The sequence below is a fragment of the Takifugu rubripes genome, chromosome 17, assembly GCF_901000725.2.
Source record: "Takifugu rubripes chromosome 17, fTakRub1.2, whole genome shotgun sequence".
Lineage (NCBI taxonomy): Eukaryota > Metazoa > Chordata > Actinopteri > Tetraodontiformes > Tetraodontidae > Takifugu > Takifugu rubripes.
In genome coordinates this window covers 12,805,820-12,822,867 of record NC_042301.1, presented here as the reverse complement: position 1 = coordinate 12,822,867, position 17,048 = coordinate 12,805,820, and the positions used below count along the sequence as shown (strand labels likewise).

Below are 17,048 nucleotides of genomic sequence, written 5' to 3'. Positions count from 1 at the left end.
TGACGGTGCCTGCCATCCATCCATCCATCCATCCATCCATCCATCCATCCATCTATCCAAGGCCTATTCCGAGCTTTCATAATCAGCTTACCAGGTTGAACGCCGTCTCCACGATGTCCCTGTTGGAAACTTCCCCAACTTCCACCAGACCAGCAAGAACGGCGAATTTCATCCTGATTCCCCTGATGGGTATTCCGGGGTTGAGCGCCATGGCGCCCGATCCCCCGTCCTTTCCCTCTCCTGGAGCCTCCATTGCTGGGGGGAAGGCAGGAAGGTCGGGGCAGGTGGCGTTCACAGGTAAAGCACCTGTTCACCAACGGTCGCAGAGGAGCCCAAATCGGAGGATAAAGTGGGATCTATCTCACCTTCCGAATCGTTGACAGTCTACAGACACGCAAATTAAAGGTCTTTCTCCCCATCCAAGGCAGTTTGATGATCGAGCCTGGAAAGTGGGTAAAGAATATTCTGTAGCCGCTGACGGTCTGGAAATGTCACCGAAGAACTCCGTCCCGGCTCCGTAACTTGATAACAGGCGCCTGGGGTAACACCATTAAAAGCCGCCAGGACAGTAGTTGGGGCTCAAAAGGACAGAAAAGGCGAGAACTTGGAAGTATCCTGGGTTCTCCTCCAGTCGGTCAAATGGAAAACTGGGACCCTGTGACTTTGTTATCTCCGCACAGCCGTGGAAGTTGCTACTGAGTCCAGGCACTTGACAGGTAGCGCGCCTGGCAGCGGCGAAAACTCACAAACTGGAGGGGGGATAGCTCCGCCACCAGCCTCGGGAAAAGTCGACGAAGGACTGACGTCCTCTCGGTGACCGCCGGCCACTTCAGGAGACTCGCTCGTTGTCAGTTGAGCCAGCTGCGCTGCATTCTCTTCCTGATTTACCCCGGTAGCTTCAGCTCGTCAGCGCCATGACAGTGGAGCCCTTGAGTGCGTCGCGCATGCGCCGTGGAGAGCAGGGTCTGCGCGGCTGGCAGGCAGGTGAGGCGTTCAGGTGGCCTTTCCAGTAGGATGTGCTGCGATTCTGGTATTTACTAACTTGGATTTCACAATAAAATAAGTGTTTGTGTTCTTCCATAAGGTCTTTAACCATTTGAGATTTGAAACGGACGGGGGGGTTAATGACATACTGTATATTATAATATAAGAAGGAGAGTGGTGTGCCATATATTAAGAATCGTTTATTTGGGCAATGATGCAAATCTAACAATCATAATGGATGCATTCTTTTGCTGCCATCTTTTGTGTTCTCTCTTAAAAGCATGAATAATGACCTCTCTCGGCTATTGCATTTGACAGTGTTTAACCACGTAAAGCAACAATCAGGTGGCGGTATTTCTTCACCACTTTGGTTGTTTCAGCCACAGAATCTGAGCTGTGGCAGGAGAATGTATTACAGTGGTGAAACACATCTCCCATTTTTAAAAGGAATTTAAACTGGCAGAAAACTGTCTTCAGATACAACATATTAAATAATATTAGTACAAATATCGAACATTTATATAACATAATTCAGCTGCCCGCATCATCACCAAAACCCCATCTTCCCACCACATCTCCCCCATCCTACAACAACTCCACTGGCTTCCCATCACTTTCCGGATCCAGTACAAAATCCTTCTACTCACCTTCAGAGCCATCCATAAACTTGCCCCTCCTTACCTGTCTGACCTCCTCCACATTGCCATTCCAACACGCCCCCTCAGATCCTCCTCCTCTCTCAACCTCACTGTGCCCCCTGTCTACCTCAGGACCATGGGGGCCAGAGCTTTCAGTCGCTCTGCTCCTCACCTTTGGAACTCCTTACCACCAGACATTCGAAATATCGACTCTCTCCCCGTATTTAAATCAAACCTCAAAACACACCTTTTTCGTCTGGCTTACTCACTGCACCACCCTTAATTGCTTTCTTTGTTTAGGTTTATGATTATATGTTGCTTTGTTGATTTTATGTATTTATGCATGTTTCACCTACTATTTTCTTTTTGTTGTAACTGGTGCTATTACAACTGTTATTGAACTCTTAACTGTGAAGCTGACCTATGATTTTAAATTGTAAATAGTGTTGCATAGTTGTACTGTAAAGTGTCCTTGGGTGTCTTGAAAGGCGCTTTGAAATAAAATCTATTATCTATTATTATTATTTAGCTGTGCACCACATGAACATTGATCTACAAAATGATGCATTCAACCCATAAAGAAAATATAATATGCAATAACATTTTAAAAGGTGTCCTGTTTTTATTAAAATTCAAGCTGGGGAAAGGTGGTTAAAATGCATTGGGAAGTTTGCTTCACTGCAGTATAGCATCACCCTGACAGATGTCTGCATCCTGCGGCTCTAGCACCCAAACGTTAAAGCAAAGTGACAGCTCTGCTTTGCTTGCCTTTTCAAATAAGCATGAACAACTCACGCCATGTGAGATATTTACATAGATGAAGGTTCCTCCCTCATGTTACAACAGGAGAACATCATGCAGTCTTCACCGGCAGATTATATGCATTCATCAGCACACGTGTTTTGTAGGAGGGCTTGTGCACTGTTGCCAGAGAGGCAGCTGGCGTCACCGTTACTGATGACCTCCCAATAAAGTGTAGCTGTGCCCTGAGGGAACCTGGGAGTCATGGAAGCCGGCAGCACAACCCACAAGACACAGGCCTCATCTCTGAAGTAATGACCTGAAATCATCAGTTGTTCACTGCAGCCTAAAGGTAGAGCTTCCAAACTAAGGCTCTGAAACGCTTTTACTGACCTTTGAATCAAATAGGGAGCATTGCTCTTTTTCTCTGCACGGAGACTGTGACATAGTATTTTATTACAATCAGCTTATTATCCATGTAGTATTATTTATGTCATTTCTATCAAGCCTTTATTCAAAGAATGCAAACAAAAAAATAAATCCCAAATATCAAATACAATTATTTAATGTTTCCAACTCATTAAGGGGGTCATTATGAAACCCAAGAGCATTGTCACATTGTCTTTTGCAAATTGCTGAGCAGCACAAAGGAATCTCTGAAGGAGACTAAACAAAACTATCCTGGAACACACACAAGAGACTTGGAAGAGACAGCTGTTTGGCATAAACCTGCAATTCAAATGAGACAGCACTGAGCATGTGCAAAAAGGTTCCGAGAGTTGGGAAAACAGAGGCAAACTCCAGCCGTCAGCGCAAGAAAGGTTCAATAAAAGCTCAGACAGGAAGAGCAGATGAAGGTGGGGCTCTCATAGAAAGAAAACAACTGTTTCTAAAGTTGGTGAGTCACTGATGACTTTTTTTTCCCAGCAATGGGAGGTCAGGGTGCAACAGAGAAGCCAGTAATGACAACAGATGGAGGAGCTGCTGGAGGAGAAGGAAAAGGCCAGACAGGAACTACAGGAGGCCAGCAAGCAGAAGATCCAGCATCTCCAAGGAAAAAGAAACCAGTAGACCTCAACTTATCTTTTTATGGATTAAAAAAGGGGAAAAAACCCAAAACATTAAAACAAAGATGAACCAAAGTTTCAGTAGATGATTTTTCATTATAAAAATAAATAAATAAACGCACACATTACACTACGGCTTCTATTTATTGTTGTTGACATGCTACACACCCATATAACGAATGAACACATACAGGTTTTACCTGTTCAGGGATTTAATGTTTTTCTTCATTAAACTCTGTCATGAGGATTTTGAATATATCAAAAAGGCTTTATTTTCCAATTTTACATATTTTTCCATTATAATTTGAACAAAATGTATATTTTATTTCTAGTACTGAATTGAAAGACAACATTAAAGAGCCCTGATATTAACCGAATTTGTACATATCAATATATGATGTTCAATTTTTGGTGACATTGAAAAATTGTCTTAAAAATGCTGTATATCCACACTTGTTGACATAAAAACGTTGACATAAAAAGTAATATCATTTGGTTAACTGTGTGATATATGAATTTTCTTCAATTTCAGTCTGAATTTAAAATGCACATTTTTTAGTTATAGTATAGTATAGTATAGTATAGTATAGTATAGTATAGTATAGTATTTTGGTATTTAGACAGTTGCCAACAGAGGGCACTAATGTAACTACATAATCTCGCGAGATTAAACAAATCTCAAATCCCCGGTTTTTCTCTTTATGTCTCGCGAGAGTTCCTATTTCCTCCTCTTTCACTCCCTGTAGCCAACATGGCAGTCGGCAAGAATAAGAGGCTGACCAAAGGCGGCAAAAAAGGTGCCAAAAAGAAGATGTAAGTATGAAATTTGCTCATCGATGTATGAGACAGTCTTTGTCTTTGCCATCAGTGGGATTGTTTTTAATTATTTGTGTAAGATGAACAAGATTTTAAGTAGATGTTACGAGGCCACTGCTAATGCCCGCATCGCCGGCCTCTATCGGTGGATGGGTTTCTAACGAGCTTCGTTCCTGTTAGAATTTGTCTTGAACTCGCACAAATAGTAAAAGTTACTTGTAGCTTATATTTTACCTTATTTGAAAGCAAGAACGCTGGAATATTTGTACAAGTGTTAAATGTGCACGGCTGCTATCATTTGGTTGCCTGTTATAAGCTAGCATGTGTTTAGCTGAGCGTAACCTTAGCTAGCTGTCAATATAGCAGAAAAGCTGGTTCTCGAACAAATTTCTGAATTAAGTTACGCAGCAAATCTGAAAGAATTCACCGAAACTGGCGTGCAAGACGTATTATCACTACTGAAGCGTTTCTTGCCGGCATGCTAAGGTAGCAAATGCTCATGCAAGCCAGTCTTGTCTATTAATTTGTACAGATAAATGAACTCCTCTTCATTTTCCAGTGTGGACCCTTTCTCCAAGAAGGACTGGTATGATGTCAAGGCACCAGCCATGTTCAACATCCGCAATCTGGGCAAGACCTTGGTCACTAGGACTCAGGGAACCAGTAAGTTAACATAAAATGAATTCCTTATACGCCAGGTAGTTGTTGGACATGTCTTGATTCATAAAGCTGTTTCTAGCAGTACAACAATAAATTTAGATATAGTTAGGTTTTGTGTGGTAAATAAATTTGTGTTGATGGAACACGTGTAGTTTGTGTGTCCAGCGATGGCTACTCATCATTGCTGTCATCTGACCTCTGCGTCTTCTGCCATCTTTTAGGAATCGCCTCAGATGGTCTCAAGGGGCGCGTGTATGAAGTGAGCCTTGCTGACCTGCAGAACGATGAGGTGGCTTTCCGTAAGTTCAAACTCATCGCCGAGGATGTTCAGGGCAAGAACTGTCTCACCAACTTCCATGGCATGGACCTGACTCGTGACAAGATGTGCTCCATGGTGAAGAAGTGGCAGGTGGGTCGTGTTCTGCAGAGACCTGCTTGGTATGATGCAGGGTTACAGTTCAACTTCTCAGCTGTTGGCGATCTGCTGCCTTACTGGTGTGCAGTCTCCACCGTTGTTTTCTCATCTTGGACTTTTCAAAAAGCATAAAATTGAAAGCACCCAGTGATCAAATCATTATCGCTGAAGGTTTCGCTATAAAATTCAAGATGGCTGTTGCTGTTTTGTGTCATCAAGATTATTTGAGTTAATTTTAAAGATGCGCTCATGAGTGTTCCTGGGGAACAATTCTGTCCACATTGAGATATGGAACTCAAAAAGACTAATGATTTTGTTTTCATTCAGACCATGATCGAAGCCCATGTGGATGTAAAGACCACCGATGGCTACCTTCTGCGTCTGTTCTGTGTTGGCTTCACAAAGAGGCGCAACAACCAGATCAGAAAAACATCCTACGCCCAGCACCAGCAGGTCCGCCAGATCCGCAAGAAGATGATGGAGATCATGACCCGCGAAGTTCAGACCAATGACTTGAAGGAAGTTGTCAACAAGCTGTAAGTTGCCCTTTTCTCTGGGTTAGTTATTCAGAATCTTCTCTGCTTGAACGTCTCTTGCGCAGAGACTTTCTACGGTGAAATTTTAGTTTCTCAAAGCATTTAAAGTTACTGGAGGAGAGGCCAGTTTTTAAGGAAACTTGAATTGCTGGTTTCAAACTGAAGATTTCACTGAAACTCATGAGATTTGGTGTAATGTTAAACTTTCAAAGAAGGCTGTAAATTGGTGATGAGATGTCACCTGTGCATCAGATTGTGCCACATTGCTTGTAGGGTCTCTAATGTGGAATACACGCGCTGCAGCGACACTTCCTGGAACTGTCGTCCAGCCTTGCTATAAACATTGGATGATTGTTGCTGTTTCATATCACACCTCATTTGATGAAAGGATTGGCATAGTTTTAAAAACTATACCAGTGGGCAGATTTGAGAAGTTTACCTCAGAAGGGACAACTTGATTTTTATCTGATCGGTGCATTTGTGCATTTCAGGATCCCCGACAGTATTGGCAAGGACATCGAGAAGGCCTGCCAGTCCATCTACCCCCTACACGACGTTTACGTCCGCAAGGTCAAGATGCTCAAGAAGCCCAAGTTTGAATGTAAGTGATCAAAAATGATGAAACTCTTTGGGGGAGCATATTTTAGTCCAAGCTGATGACCATTTTGATCACCTAACTCCCTCGAGGAAATGTGACATGTGAAAATGGAACAAATGCCCAAACAAGTTTTGTTCTTTTGCAGTGGGCAAACTGATGGAGCTCCACGGTGAAGGTGGTGCAGGCAGTGCTGCAAAGGCACCCGGTGATGACACTGGAGCCAAGGTGGAGAGGGCTGATGGCTATGAGCCCCCAATCCAGGAGTCAGTTTAGACACCAACAGATTTAATAAAAAATGTAAATGACTGGACTGCCTGTGTTTACTAAAGTGCTACTTGTTATTGTGCAGTAGTTTTTTTTCCCAGAATTGAGAAATTGGCCTGAACTGCACTTCCAGGTAAATAACTGGGAGTTGAATAACTTGGTAAATGTTTTTCTTTAGAACTTGTCTGCCAGCAGTAATTCAACCACTAGATGGCGCAAGTGGACAATTGATCAGACAGCTTCAAGTTTATTTGGACGAAAAAAGGCAGATGAAATATTTAAGAATTGTTAAAACATCACATCAGCTGCTGAAGACACATCTTCAGGCTTTCCAGTCAAGAGATTTAAAGTACTTGGATGTAATTTTTGGGAACCAGCGCCCGTTTCCCTCTCAAGTCGCCCACGAACCATTCTTCATCGATGGACTCCAGATTGGTTATTATATCCCCAACCTGAGAGAGAGGCAGTCATAAAAACACTCCCAAAACTAGACTGGAAAACCAAAACACCTCCATACCTGCAGGGAGAGTTCCTCATCACTGTCTGAGGAAAAGTCATACAAAGCTCTGCCTCTTTGAGCAGCAGTGGCTTCAGTCCTGTCTTCAGGAGGCTGGGGGCCTGATCGAAAGACAAACTGCCGTAAAACATGGATTCTAAATCCAGTTATAAAGGGAGACATTCTAAAATGGTGCAGAGAGTAAATATTAAATGACACAAAAGTGTCTTCATATCAAATATTTGCAGTATTTCAGGCATTTGTCACCTCACCAGCGTCGTACCTGCGCTCTCAACAAAGGCTGTGGGGAAAATCCCCTCCCTGCCATCCAGGCGACCGCAGCTCCACCCACCATCAATGTGCCGGCTGATCAGAATGCGATCTCCCTGCTGAAAGGACAGGTCTCCTTCTGAATTTCCAGCAAAGTCATACAGAGCCACCACCCATTCGGCACCAGCCTGCGGACATGACGGAGCTGCTGGTAAAACAAACAGGAGAACCGGCACGACGTGTGGAGCGGCCGCCCTCGCCGTTTATATAAATATCTCACACCTGAGCAGGTTTGGCGGCCTCGGACGCTTTGTTGGGCTGCAAATGCTGCTGGCTTGGAGGTGGAGGCAGTTCTTCAATGACCTCGACAAAGTTAAGAGGGAAAATGCCGATTAAGGTGCCCAACTGTCCCCGGGCCCAGTCCTGTCCCACGTAGGCCTTCAGCTGGATCACGTCCCCTTCAGAGAACGTCAGCTCGTCCCCGTGCTCCCCCTCAAAGTCGAACCTCGCCACACATCTGGGACCGCTTTGGGAGATGCAACGTTTAAAAATTCAGGCTGATTTCTTTGATTCAAAAACCCAAACCATTCAAACCAGTACCTGACTGTTGCTGCTGGTGGCTTTGTTTTCCGTGCAGGAAGAGTTCGGGGTGAATTTGACTGTTTTTAAAATCAAAATCCCATTTTTAGTGAAATGTTTCACTCTTACTTTCAAACAAAGGTTTATTTTGTAATCGTGTGGTTAAATTATGAATGGATCTCACCAGGATTTTGACATAAGTGATGGGGAAGAACCCAGTCGTCCCTCTGCAGGTTCCTCTGTACCACTCTGTGTCCACCTGCTCCACCATGGTCACAACATCTCCTGCTCTCAGACTCAGCTCTCCTGGACCTTCTGTGGACACGCATGAACTGCTCATTGCAACACAACCGCGAAAGTTCCCAAATTATTTGCAGGGCTTGTTGGAAATTTTGTTTTTGCCAGAAGAGGAAGTCCGCCATTGATTGATGCTGCCACAACAGAACCATTTCTCTCCTGCTTCAGGTCCTGTGATGTGTACACATGTTAGCCAACAGTGAGTGCAAAGCTTGTTTGGTTCTCTCCATAGTTTTAAGCTTCATCTGTGTGGCGATGACATCACTCAGAGAGCGAGACAGAGCCAACTTTTGCTTTTTTTAAAATTTGAGTAAACTCAGCTGCTCTCAAACATGTTTTTCTTAACATGGGATTAAGAGGTTCCGCATATCTCCATAGAACCTCACAATGATGTGCGAAAGGTATAAAATTAGCTTTCTACTTTGCACCAGTTCTACTTCTGAACGTGGCAGCAATGGCAGGTAAAAGGATGAATTCATAACCAGGTTATGTTTCCATAGGTCTTACCTGGACTGAAATCATATACAGCCTGTACAGTGAGCCCACAGTCAGCGTACTATAGAGGGAAAAACAGAGGTCAGGACAACACCAAAGGTCAAACGTGTTCTGAAAGATGAAGCTGAATACCTGTGGTGGTGGCGAATCCCCCACAGAGTTGAGGGGGGTAATGATCTTCATGTGTGACTTGTGGACTCTTCCTCTCTCGTCGCCGATCTGACACTCGTACGTGTCGAGGTCAATCTCCTCTATCAGCACCAGCACCTCGTTTTTCTGTTGGCGGGGACAAGAGCGTTCTAGATGGTGGTGGGTCATTTCCAAAAGTTAGCTTGTTAAAAAAGAAAATGTGTTGACAGACCTGGAATGACAGCTCTTCTGACTGACTGCCACCGTAGTTGATGGCAGCGACCCCATGTGGGAGTTGAAGCTGGTGAGAGTAAAGCCACAGCCATTAAAGACATCTGCTCATTAATGGAGGGATACAGGCTGGGGGGGGGGGGTTCTCACAGTGTATTTGTTGTAGAGACGGTGGCCCGGGTTGGGCCTGGGAGGCAGGACCGGGCCTTTCCTATGGGACTGGTTTTTTGCAGGAGTGTCCCATGATGCCGATTTGGATCGCCCTGTGCTCTGAATGCTGGGCGGGGGCGGTCTCCCCGGGCCTGATTTGGCTGGAGGCGGGCGGGGAGGAAGGGATTTGGTTTTATTCAGTCTCCTGAGTGGAAAACCATCACTGGGTTAGGTTAGGAAGCGGGCAGGACCAGACCAGAATGTTAGAGTCTTACCGGGGTGGCAGCACTAACTCCCCGACTGGTTTCCGAGCAGGAAGAGGAGGGGGGTTGTCCTGACTCATGTCTGACAAAGAGGAGGTCTAGCTTCAGTCAACCAACAGTCACATGATGCAGACAGTGGGTCACAGAGGACGCACTAACGTGCATCGGACTTACTGGGGATCCGGATAGTCGTCGGTCTCCGTGTTCCACTCTGTTTGGCAAAAGAGCTTCTGTTGACTGGGACGTTATCTGAACACACGCGTCCAGAGTTTAGACAAGGCAAAGAACACTGGTGCAACATAAACCTCCTTTACCTATAAATGTGAGTGCAGCATGCACAAATCTAATAGCTAGTACCAGTAACTGTCAACAATCAAAGCTAAAATTCCAACCCAAATAAAACGTCATGCGAGGAAAATTCTATGACTCACTTGACGGACTGTCCTCATTCTGATTCTGGAGCACAGTGGTGGAGTTGTGGTTGTTTATGTTAAGGTTCGGTTTTAGCGGTTCTTTGGCAGGCTTGAGCGGAGGTACTGGCAAAGGGTCCTCATCAAACACGCAGCTGGATCTGGTCAGTTTAGGAGGATGTGATCTGTTCGAGATGGAGCCTTTGCTGTGTAAAGTCTCTAGTTCTCCTTTAATAGCCAGGCCCACGGGTTTCTTAGGGGGCTGGGGTTTGGGCGCTGGTGCAGGGGGGTTGTTGACATACGACACATTTTGACTGTCGTCATCCACACTGTGGTTGAACAGAGGTCTGATTGCTACCGAAGGTTTAGCAGCAACTGGGGGTCTGGTTGTAACCTTCCTGGGTTCAGGATCTGGTTTAGCCGGCTCACTGGCCTCCGCCGGGCCGCCCTGGCTCTCAAAGGCCTGGATCCGGTCCCGGATGTTGCGATGATTGTGGCTCATGTCGCCACCAGCATCCTCACCTTCCCTTACGCCGTCTGCAGAGTGGCTGTTCTCCTCGCGCTCGTTGCTCAGGCTAAACACCTCCAGCAGCTCATTTAAATACTTATTTGAGGCGGTTTCTCCTGGATCCGATCGAAGGGTATCACAATCCTCGCCGAGCTGGACTAAAATCTGACCCTGGTTCTCCTCTGCTGGGGGCTGTTTCCGTTGTTTGGAACGTGGAAGTGGAACAGGTGCTTGACTGTGCTCCGGAGGTGGAGGAGCAACAGTCAAAGGCTCCTCAGTACTGTTCCAGTGCACTGTGACCGATCTGGTGCACGCTGGAGACTCTGATGGATGATGGTGATTTACAGACAATCCGCCATCAATCGGCTTTTTGGACGTTCCTGCGGATGATGCAAGAGTTGCCTCTAACTCTTCATCTGTGGGGGCAGCATTTTTAGGACTTGCTTTTCTGACCCCTGACTTCGGCAGCGACGGTCTCGGGGGTTTCTGCGGCGGTTTACCTGGAAAAATGACGACTGAAGCTTAGAACCGACAGCGGGTCACAGGGTGCGCTACATCTCATCTGACCGTGTCCCTCACCAGCTGGTCTTTCCTTTGGAGCAGCGCTGCCCTCTGGGACACTGGCGGAGGTGGTCCCCTTCACCAGGTTAGCCTGGGTAGCACTTGTTGTGGCGCCAGAGGCCCGACGGGGGGCTGCAGTGGGCCTCTCTCCGTGTTCTTCCCAGGTCTTTCCTTGAACCGCCTGATCATAGGATGGTGGGGGCTAAGGCGTGGAAATAAAAGATGCAATCGTCCAGCTGAATATTTTCGTATACCGTCATTACTTTTGGCAGAATTTTGCACATTTTATCTTCAGATGTTTGACTGAGGATTCTGTTTTTTTTTCCCTCTATTCAATTAAACTTTAAGTGTTTGTTATATTCAACACTGTTTATAGAATCCCAGAGCCTGACGTCAAGCGAGCAACAGTGGCAAGAAACAGGAAGAAACCTTGAGCAAGACCAGACTTATATAGGGGAACCTTCCTGCAGATGGTGGGTTGTGTAATGGAGGACAGAAAGAGGAGAGGAAGAGACGCATACATCATAGCATTGATTTTTTATGTAATTGTTTCTAATGACACCTTCCATCAGATGGGAACTACCTGAGGAACGGGCTCTATGTCCACAGACCAAAGTGGAGGAGGAGAAGGTGGGAAAACCACAGTGGTTCCAGAGAACCAAACGTCCCTGTCCAGAGGTTCTGCCGAGATGACGGTGATCTGCGGCCGTCTGAAAGACAAACAGGACAGAGCTAGAGAACCAACACACAAATGAAACACAACAGGAGGTCTTTTCTTTGGAAAAGTTTATTCCACGACCTTCTGTTGTGGTCAGTTTGGTAAAGAAGAAAAACTGGATTAATTTGTCTTAATTTCAGTTATTTAGGTCAACAATTGTCCAAGGGAACATTCTGCATTTGACAGCAGCTTGTTGAGAAGACTGAGGTCCCTGGCTGAAGAGAGAACAGAACTAGGCGTGGAACTCACACAGACAAGAGCTCATACTTCAGCAATGACTATTGTCAGAAGAAATTCCTGCCCATGGACTTTCTGCACAAATAATCTCCATCGAAGCATCTGCTTTCCATCAACGGAATTATTAAGTTTACTAAGCTTAATGAGTTACAACAGTTGACGATGTCAAGAAGGCTCCATGCACGGGCTCAGCGGCTCTCAGCTTCTCCAAAACAATTAAGATTTAGAAAGATTTAGCTGAAGTAATGATGCACATATGGAGATGGGGATAGAAGAAACAGAATTTAAAAATGTAAAAATGACAGAAATTGAATTGATTTTATAAGTTCTGACTTCTTCTGAGGCCAAAGTGATGGTAGGGATTTTTTTTGCATCGTCATCCAGCAGGAGAACCTCCCTGGCATCATCTATGATGCCACACGGTCCACTAGCTAAGCTGTAAACCACATTTAATGGCCCAAATCTGCCCACTACAACACGTTTTAACGAGGTTTTCCTCTCCCTCGTGTCCCTCAATCACAAACATAGCACAACACATTCATGCTCGTGTTGACCTTCAATCGCACGTGAACGGATCGCTGCTTTGTTAGGTTCTTTCGTGGCCTCAACATCAGCAGATCTGACGTTAAAGGGACAGTGGCCTTTTCCCAGCAGCAGGCGTGGATCACAGTACCGACATCACAGTAATTGAAATCCAGAATTAAAAGGGAAGAATTTACCTCAGCGGTAGATAATCTGATTTGGGACTTTCAGGAGGATCTGGAAAGTAAAGCAGATTCGGGTTTTCAGCATCATGACATAATTTAGCATTTAAATCTAACAAAAATGGAATGGATATGTTTGAATAGTAATGATATTAAGGTAATGCAATTCAGCCCAACTTTGTTTCTGAAGCAAGTTTAAAGCCAGAGCCAATCGTCATCGTCCCCCCAAGTGATTAAATCTATTCAAGGTTATGACAAGTGCAACAGGAGCTTCGCAGAACACAAGGGTGACAGCAAATCTCTGCAGAAAATGTGTAAGAAAACGTGAAATTAAGTGTCACAGACACACACACACACACACACACACACACACACACACACACACACACACACACACACACACACACACCAACAGGAAGTGACCCCATCCAAACATTTGTAAAATGAATTCCATAGCAGTCAAACGCAGCGAGGAAGCAAAATACTTAACAAATACTTTTACTAATTTGTTTGACAGCGTCAATTAAAACGACTGTATTTGAAGTCAACACTAGTAAAACCAGCACGAAGTCGTGACGTCAGCAGGTAACCACCTGTCGCACCTGTTCCTTGTTATCTATTAGCTGCTTTCAGTTACACTTTATCAATGCGGAAACTTTCCAGTCGGTGGATTTAAATGAGGAAAAAATTATCTGTGATCTGTGAGATCTGTGGAAATGTCCCACCTGACGTTACCGTGCAGGTAACTCAGCGGACATTAAGGCAGAAATGATCCCCCTACCTGTATGGAATTGGGTGAAATAAACCCGCCAAATCTTCAAGCTGACGGGGTGATTCCAACAGGAAAGTGGCTCCTGATCCAGGGAGTGACTGTTTTTAAGGACAGAGCAGATGGGAGGGTCCAGACACCTCAGCTCGAGTGTTTACGACTGGAATGTGGTCCATCAGGAAATACGGTCCGTGACGCGAGATATTGCAATGTAGTTCCACTTAACTTCTATTTACACGTTCATATTTACACAAATCCGACCATTGTTAATATACGTATTGACAGCAGACTATATATTTAACGCATTTGTGTGTTTTTAACCAAGATAAATGGGGCAAATACCTGCTCATACTTTTATGCTTTACTAAATAAACACCGGGAACTTAATTAAAGTGGAACCGTTTAAGTGACGTAATGCAAGTTCTAGAGAATTTCCCATACTATAGTGTTAGCATGACATTAAACTGCTATTGTTTTTTAAATTTATGTTGTAGTTTAAGCCAGGATTTCTGTGCTGTTCTCCATTTATTATACTATTTATTATACTATTTATACATATCTATTTATATGTATTATCGTATCTAGCTGAAATTTTAATTATTCTTATTTTGAAGGTATTTCCCCTCTTGCTTCCTCTCTATGTTTCACCTGTATCCTGTTTTCTGTGCTGCACCTGCTTGGGTGCTAAATTAGCTCCAAGGCATCATTTGGCTCAATTTTTGTGTGTGGTTATTTTATTTTTACCCATGTAAATTTACTTTTCTTTTTAATTGAAAGTCATGATACCAACTAGGAGCATACTGTTTCTGTGCTCTATGTGTTTAAATGTGTAAAGATTGATGGGGAAAGTTCCATTTTAGGACTTAGAGACTCTCCAGTTCTCTCCAGTTTCCCCAGTTTGCTCCTAGTCCAAACATACATATTTGATAGACTGGAAACTTTAACTTTCCAATTGATCTGAACATGTGAGAGTTAATAAAGTGTGACCCTTTGTGACCTCTGCTTGGCAGAAGTTAAGAGTAAATAAATGGAAGTCAGAGTCCCATCTAAAATGATAGCATCAGATTTGTCCAGTTTTCTGAAATCTGATGTCGATGTGGTGACTACTGCCTTTACATAAGCCTGACTAGTTTGATGTTCACAATCACTGCTTGACCTGACTCTTTGATTTGAGCCTGGAATTAGCATTCCAATCTTATACTGTGAAATTAAGCCCCCACACAGTGTGTCTCTTGGTCGCCGTTGGCCACTGACATGTGAAAAGGGCCTACAAACGCACGGGAAAAGCTGTTGAGTCAGCAGGAAACTTTCACCTCGCAGTCACACTCTGACTTGAACACATGCTGAGGTTGGTCAGCGTTGAACCAGCAGCTGCCGGAGCGGATGGCGACCTCAACGGACGCGAGACAATCGTGAAATCTAAAGGTTGCAGCCATCCTAAACTGCCAGGTATGGCTATCACCACAAATCCTTGACTGGAATAAACTGTCAAAGCAAAGGCTCATATCAGACAACCATTCTGAAGGGAAATCTGCACTGAGCCGCTTGTTCTCCATGCAGCCCCTCAGCCGTCCTGACAGCTGCGGTCCGGGTGTGTTTGAGGCCTGGTGGGGGTGAGGCCCGACTCACTGGTACCAGATAGTGTTTGCACACCAGGTGCCTGTTGGACAAACACGAGACAAAGACAACTGTGTAGAGGAGGGGCTCTTCCCGGGTCACAGCTACCGGCTGTGAGAGACAGCTGAGTGAAACTGAGTTCAGCTAAAACCACAGAGGTAACACAGATCCAACAAACCCACCGGCTGAAAAGTTTCCTGTTCTGCAGCAGGTGACACGGTGAGGTGCAAGAAATGGGCTCATTAAATCATTTTGAAATGTGAACCTGAGCCACAAAGCCAGACTGAAGATGAAGCTTTTCTTTACTTCTGTTAATATTCAGCATGTTTTAAAGCTGCAAACTTATAACGATCTGGCATTGTCATTTAAAACCTGACTGCAGTTTAAAAATATTAATGGGATAGTTTATGAAAATGCAGGAGAACTAACTTGATCCAACTAGACTAACAAATAATGTGAAGTTTTTCATTTCTTCAATTGAGCCAATATTTAATGATTGATTGAGAAAAAGCTTTCATTCAACTTTCCACAGACAGATTTCAACTTATTCCTGTGAGTTAAACCATCAAATCACGTCACTTTTCTCCAAACCGTTATCTGACTCACGTCAGCTGTTCCGGGTCAGCCTGCTGAATTCCCGCACGTACCTGCCGCTCTGTGGTTCCTGATCCGGACATCCCGCACATCTCCGCGCCCCTCCGCCTCCTCCACGCTTCGGGCCTCGGCCATCGAGACTCAAAGGAGCCAAGAAATCAAATAAAAACAGTCCTTGATTAGAAATGCGGGGATTCCATCTGCAAAGCGGTGGATGAAACGGAGGATCCCGTCCGGGGTGACTGTTGGTCCGGCCCACAGTCTCTCTCTCTCTCTCTCTCTCTCCACCCCCCCCCCCCCCCACACACACACACACACACACACTAGGGTTTGGAGCCAGTGCAGATGTTTTGTTGCATTTTTTCCAGCTCACAAGAACCAAAACTCTAAAACAGACAGACAAATAAATAAATAAATAAAACATCCAAAAACAAACAAGAAAAAGGTTTGTTGAATGGTCCTTATTTGATTCCTTGTAAAAATAAATGTGTGATGTAAAGTTGGAAGAAAGTGAGACACAAGCAAATAAAGTGAAGATTTAATGCTTTATTTCATTTAAGTTTATTTGTTTGCCCCAGCGGTGTCACAAGCGTTTAATGTGTTGAAATCAACAGCAAATAAAACGTTAAACGGTTAATAATATATGCATGAATCCGGGCTATAACTCAAAATATATAAAGCTGATCAACAATATAGTCTAATATTATCCTCATTAGTGTCTTGTGTAATCAGGTCGCATTGTGATTTTCCGGTTCCGCCACCAGAGGTCGCTGCAGACCTTTGGTCACTGTGGAAACGCAACCAGAAACTCTGCTCCCGTAAACAGGATTTTCATCTTGAGGAGGATTATTACACTTTGTTGAAACTTGCATGGCAACAGCAGGTGGTCCTGGGTGAGGGGCTGTATACTCTGACAATCTCTGTGCGAAACAAAATGGTGACAGAAAATGTATATTAAATAGGAAAGACAATCTTACGCTATATATGGTACAGTACCCATTTATGACGACAGGCGGCGTCAGATGTCAAATACGCACGTTTGTTTAATATGAACGAGTTATTATTTTCGCTTGTGCGTGTGCGTGTGTGTGTGTGTGTGTGTGTGTGTGTGTGTGTGTGTGTGTGTGTGTGTGTGAGATTCAAATATCTCCTCCCAGTAAAGATTTTTGGGAAGCCTGAACATACATAAAAAGTAGATTCCACCGGGGAAGGTGAATACGAAGCAGCCTGTTTGATTAGAATTATTAATTAAGTCTTCGGGGGGGGGGGGTCATGAGTCAACAGTGGGCCCGGCTGCTGGA

The 17,048-nt window shown here is 44.5% G+C and overlaps 3 protein-coding genes and 1 long non-coding RNA gene across 12 annotated transcripts in view; 2 read left to right on the top strand and 2 right to left on the bottom strand.

Annotated features, from left to right (window-relative positions):
* Positions 1-907, bottom strand: part of lrba (LPS-responsive vesicle trafficking, beach and anchor containing) — a 126,281-nt gene extending 125,374 nt beyond the window's left edge. For 5 of the 8 annotated variants that reach the window (XM_029851064.1, XM_029851065.1, XM_029851060.1 and 2 more), the window contains exon 1: positions 92-906. In XM_029851064.1, the coding sequence (XP_029706924.1) occupies positions 92-253 (162 nt within the window). In that variant the 5' untranslated portion in view covers positions 254-906. Of the gene's footprint in view, positions 1-91 lie in introns of all 8 variants that reach the window. The other 3 variants (XM_029851059.1, XM_029851063.1, XM_011612959.2) reach the window with 2 other exon arrangements.
* On the top strand, positions 848-3,866 carry LOC115253324 (uncharacterized). Of its 2 annotated transcripts, none has more exons than XR_003891639.1 (3): positions 848-984; positions 2,531-3,220; positions 3,291-3,866. It is a non-coding gene; the product is annotated as an uncharacterized lncRNA (long non-coding RNA). The 2 variants fall into 2 exon arrangements; XR_003891638.1 differs by having other exon boundaries at positions 967-1,030.
* A 252-nt stretch (positions 3,867-4,118) lies between these two features.
* rps3a (ribosomal protein S3A) lies at positions 4,119-6,766 on the top strand. Its single transcript, XM_003972418.3, has 6 exons — positions 4,119-4,243; positions 4,806-4,909; positions 5,128-5,315; positions 5,649-5,857; positions 6,349-6,458; positions 6,601-6,766. Exons 1-6 carry the CDS (start codon positions 4,182-4,184, stop codon positions 6,726-6,728), a joined length of 801 nt encoding a protein of 266 aa, XP_003972467.1. The 5' UTR covers positions 4,119-4,181; the 3' UTR covers positions 6,729-6,766.
* Positions 6,767-6,941: 175 nt separating this feature from the next.
* On the bottom strand, positions 6,942-15,960 carry sh3d19 (SH3 domain containing 19). Its single transcript, XM_029850752.1, has 17 exons — positions 15,801-15,960; positions 12,783-12,822; positions 11,692-11,818; positions 11,127-11,310; positions 10,061-11,047; positions 9,804-9,878; positions 9,642-9,711; positions 9,367-9,571; positions 9,218-9,286; positions 8,989-9,132; positions 8,869-8,917; positions 8,249-8,379; positions 8,086-8,144; positions 7,768-8,011; positions 7,499-7,673; positions 7,237-7,337; positions 6,942-7,171 (listed from the first exon to the last, which is right to left on the bottom strand). Exons 1-17 carry the CDS (start codon positions 15,880-15,882, stop codon positions 7,064-7,066), a joined length of 2,850 nt encoding a protein of 949 aa, XP_029706612.1. The 5' UTR covers positions 15,883-15,960; the 3' UTR covers positions 6,942-7,063.
* Between the last annotated feature and the right edge of the window lie 1,088 nt (positions 15,961-17,048).

What these genes read in the sequence shown, in the direction of transcription:
- rps3a (XM_003972418.3), top strand. Translation starts at nt 4,182, where the DNA reads ATGGCAGTCGGCAAGAATAAGAGGCTGACCAAAGGCGGCAAAAAAGGT. An exon ending in AAAGGTGCCAAAAAGAAGAT is followed by an intron (nt 4,244 to 4,805) that starts GTAAGTATGAAA and finishes TTCATTTTCCAG; the next exon opens with TGTGGACCCTTTCTCCAAGA. An exon ending in CACTAGGACTCAGGGAACCA is followed by an intron (nt 4,910 to 5,127) that starts GTAAGTTAACAT and finishes GCCATCTTTTAG; the next exon opens with GAATCGCCTCAGATGGTCTC.
- sh3d19 (XM_029850752.1), bottom strand. Translation starts at nt 15,882, where the DNA reads ATGGCCGAGGCCCGAAGCGTGGAGGAGGCGGAGGGGCGCGGAGATGTG. An exon ending in GTCTCTACAACAAATACACT is followed by an intron (nt 9,287 to 9,366) that starts GTGAGAACCCCC and finishes TACTCTCACCAG; the next exon opens with CTTCAACTCCCACATGGGGT. An exon ending in TCACTTATGTCAAAATCCTG is followed by an intron (nt 8,145 to 8,248) that starts GTGAGATCCATT and finishes TTTTAAAAACAG; the next exon opens with TCAAATTCACCCCGAACTCT.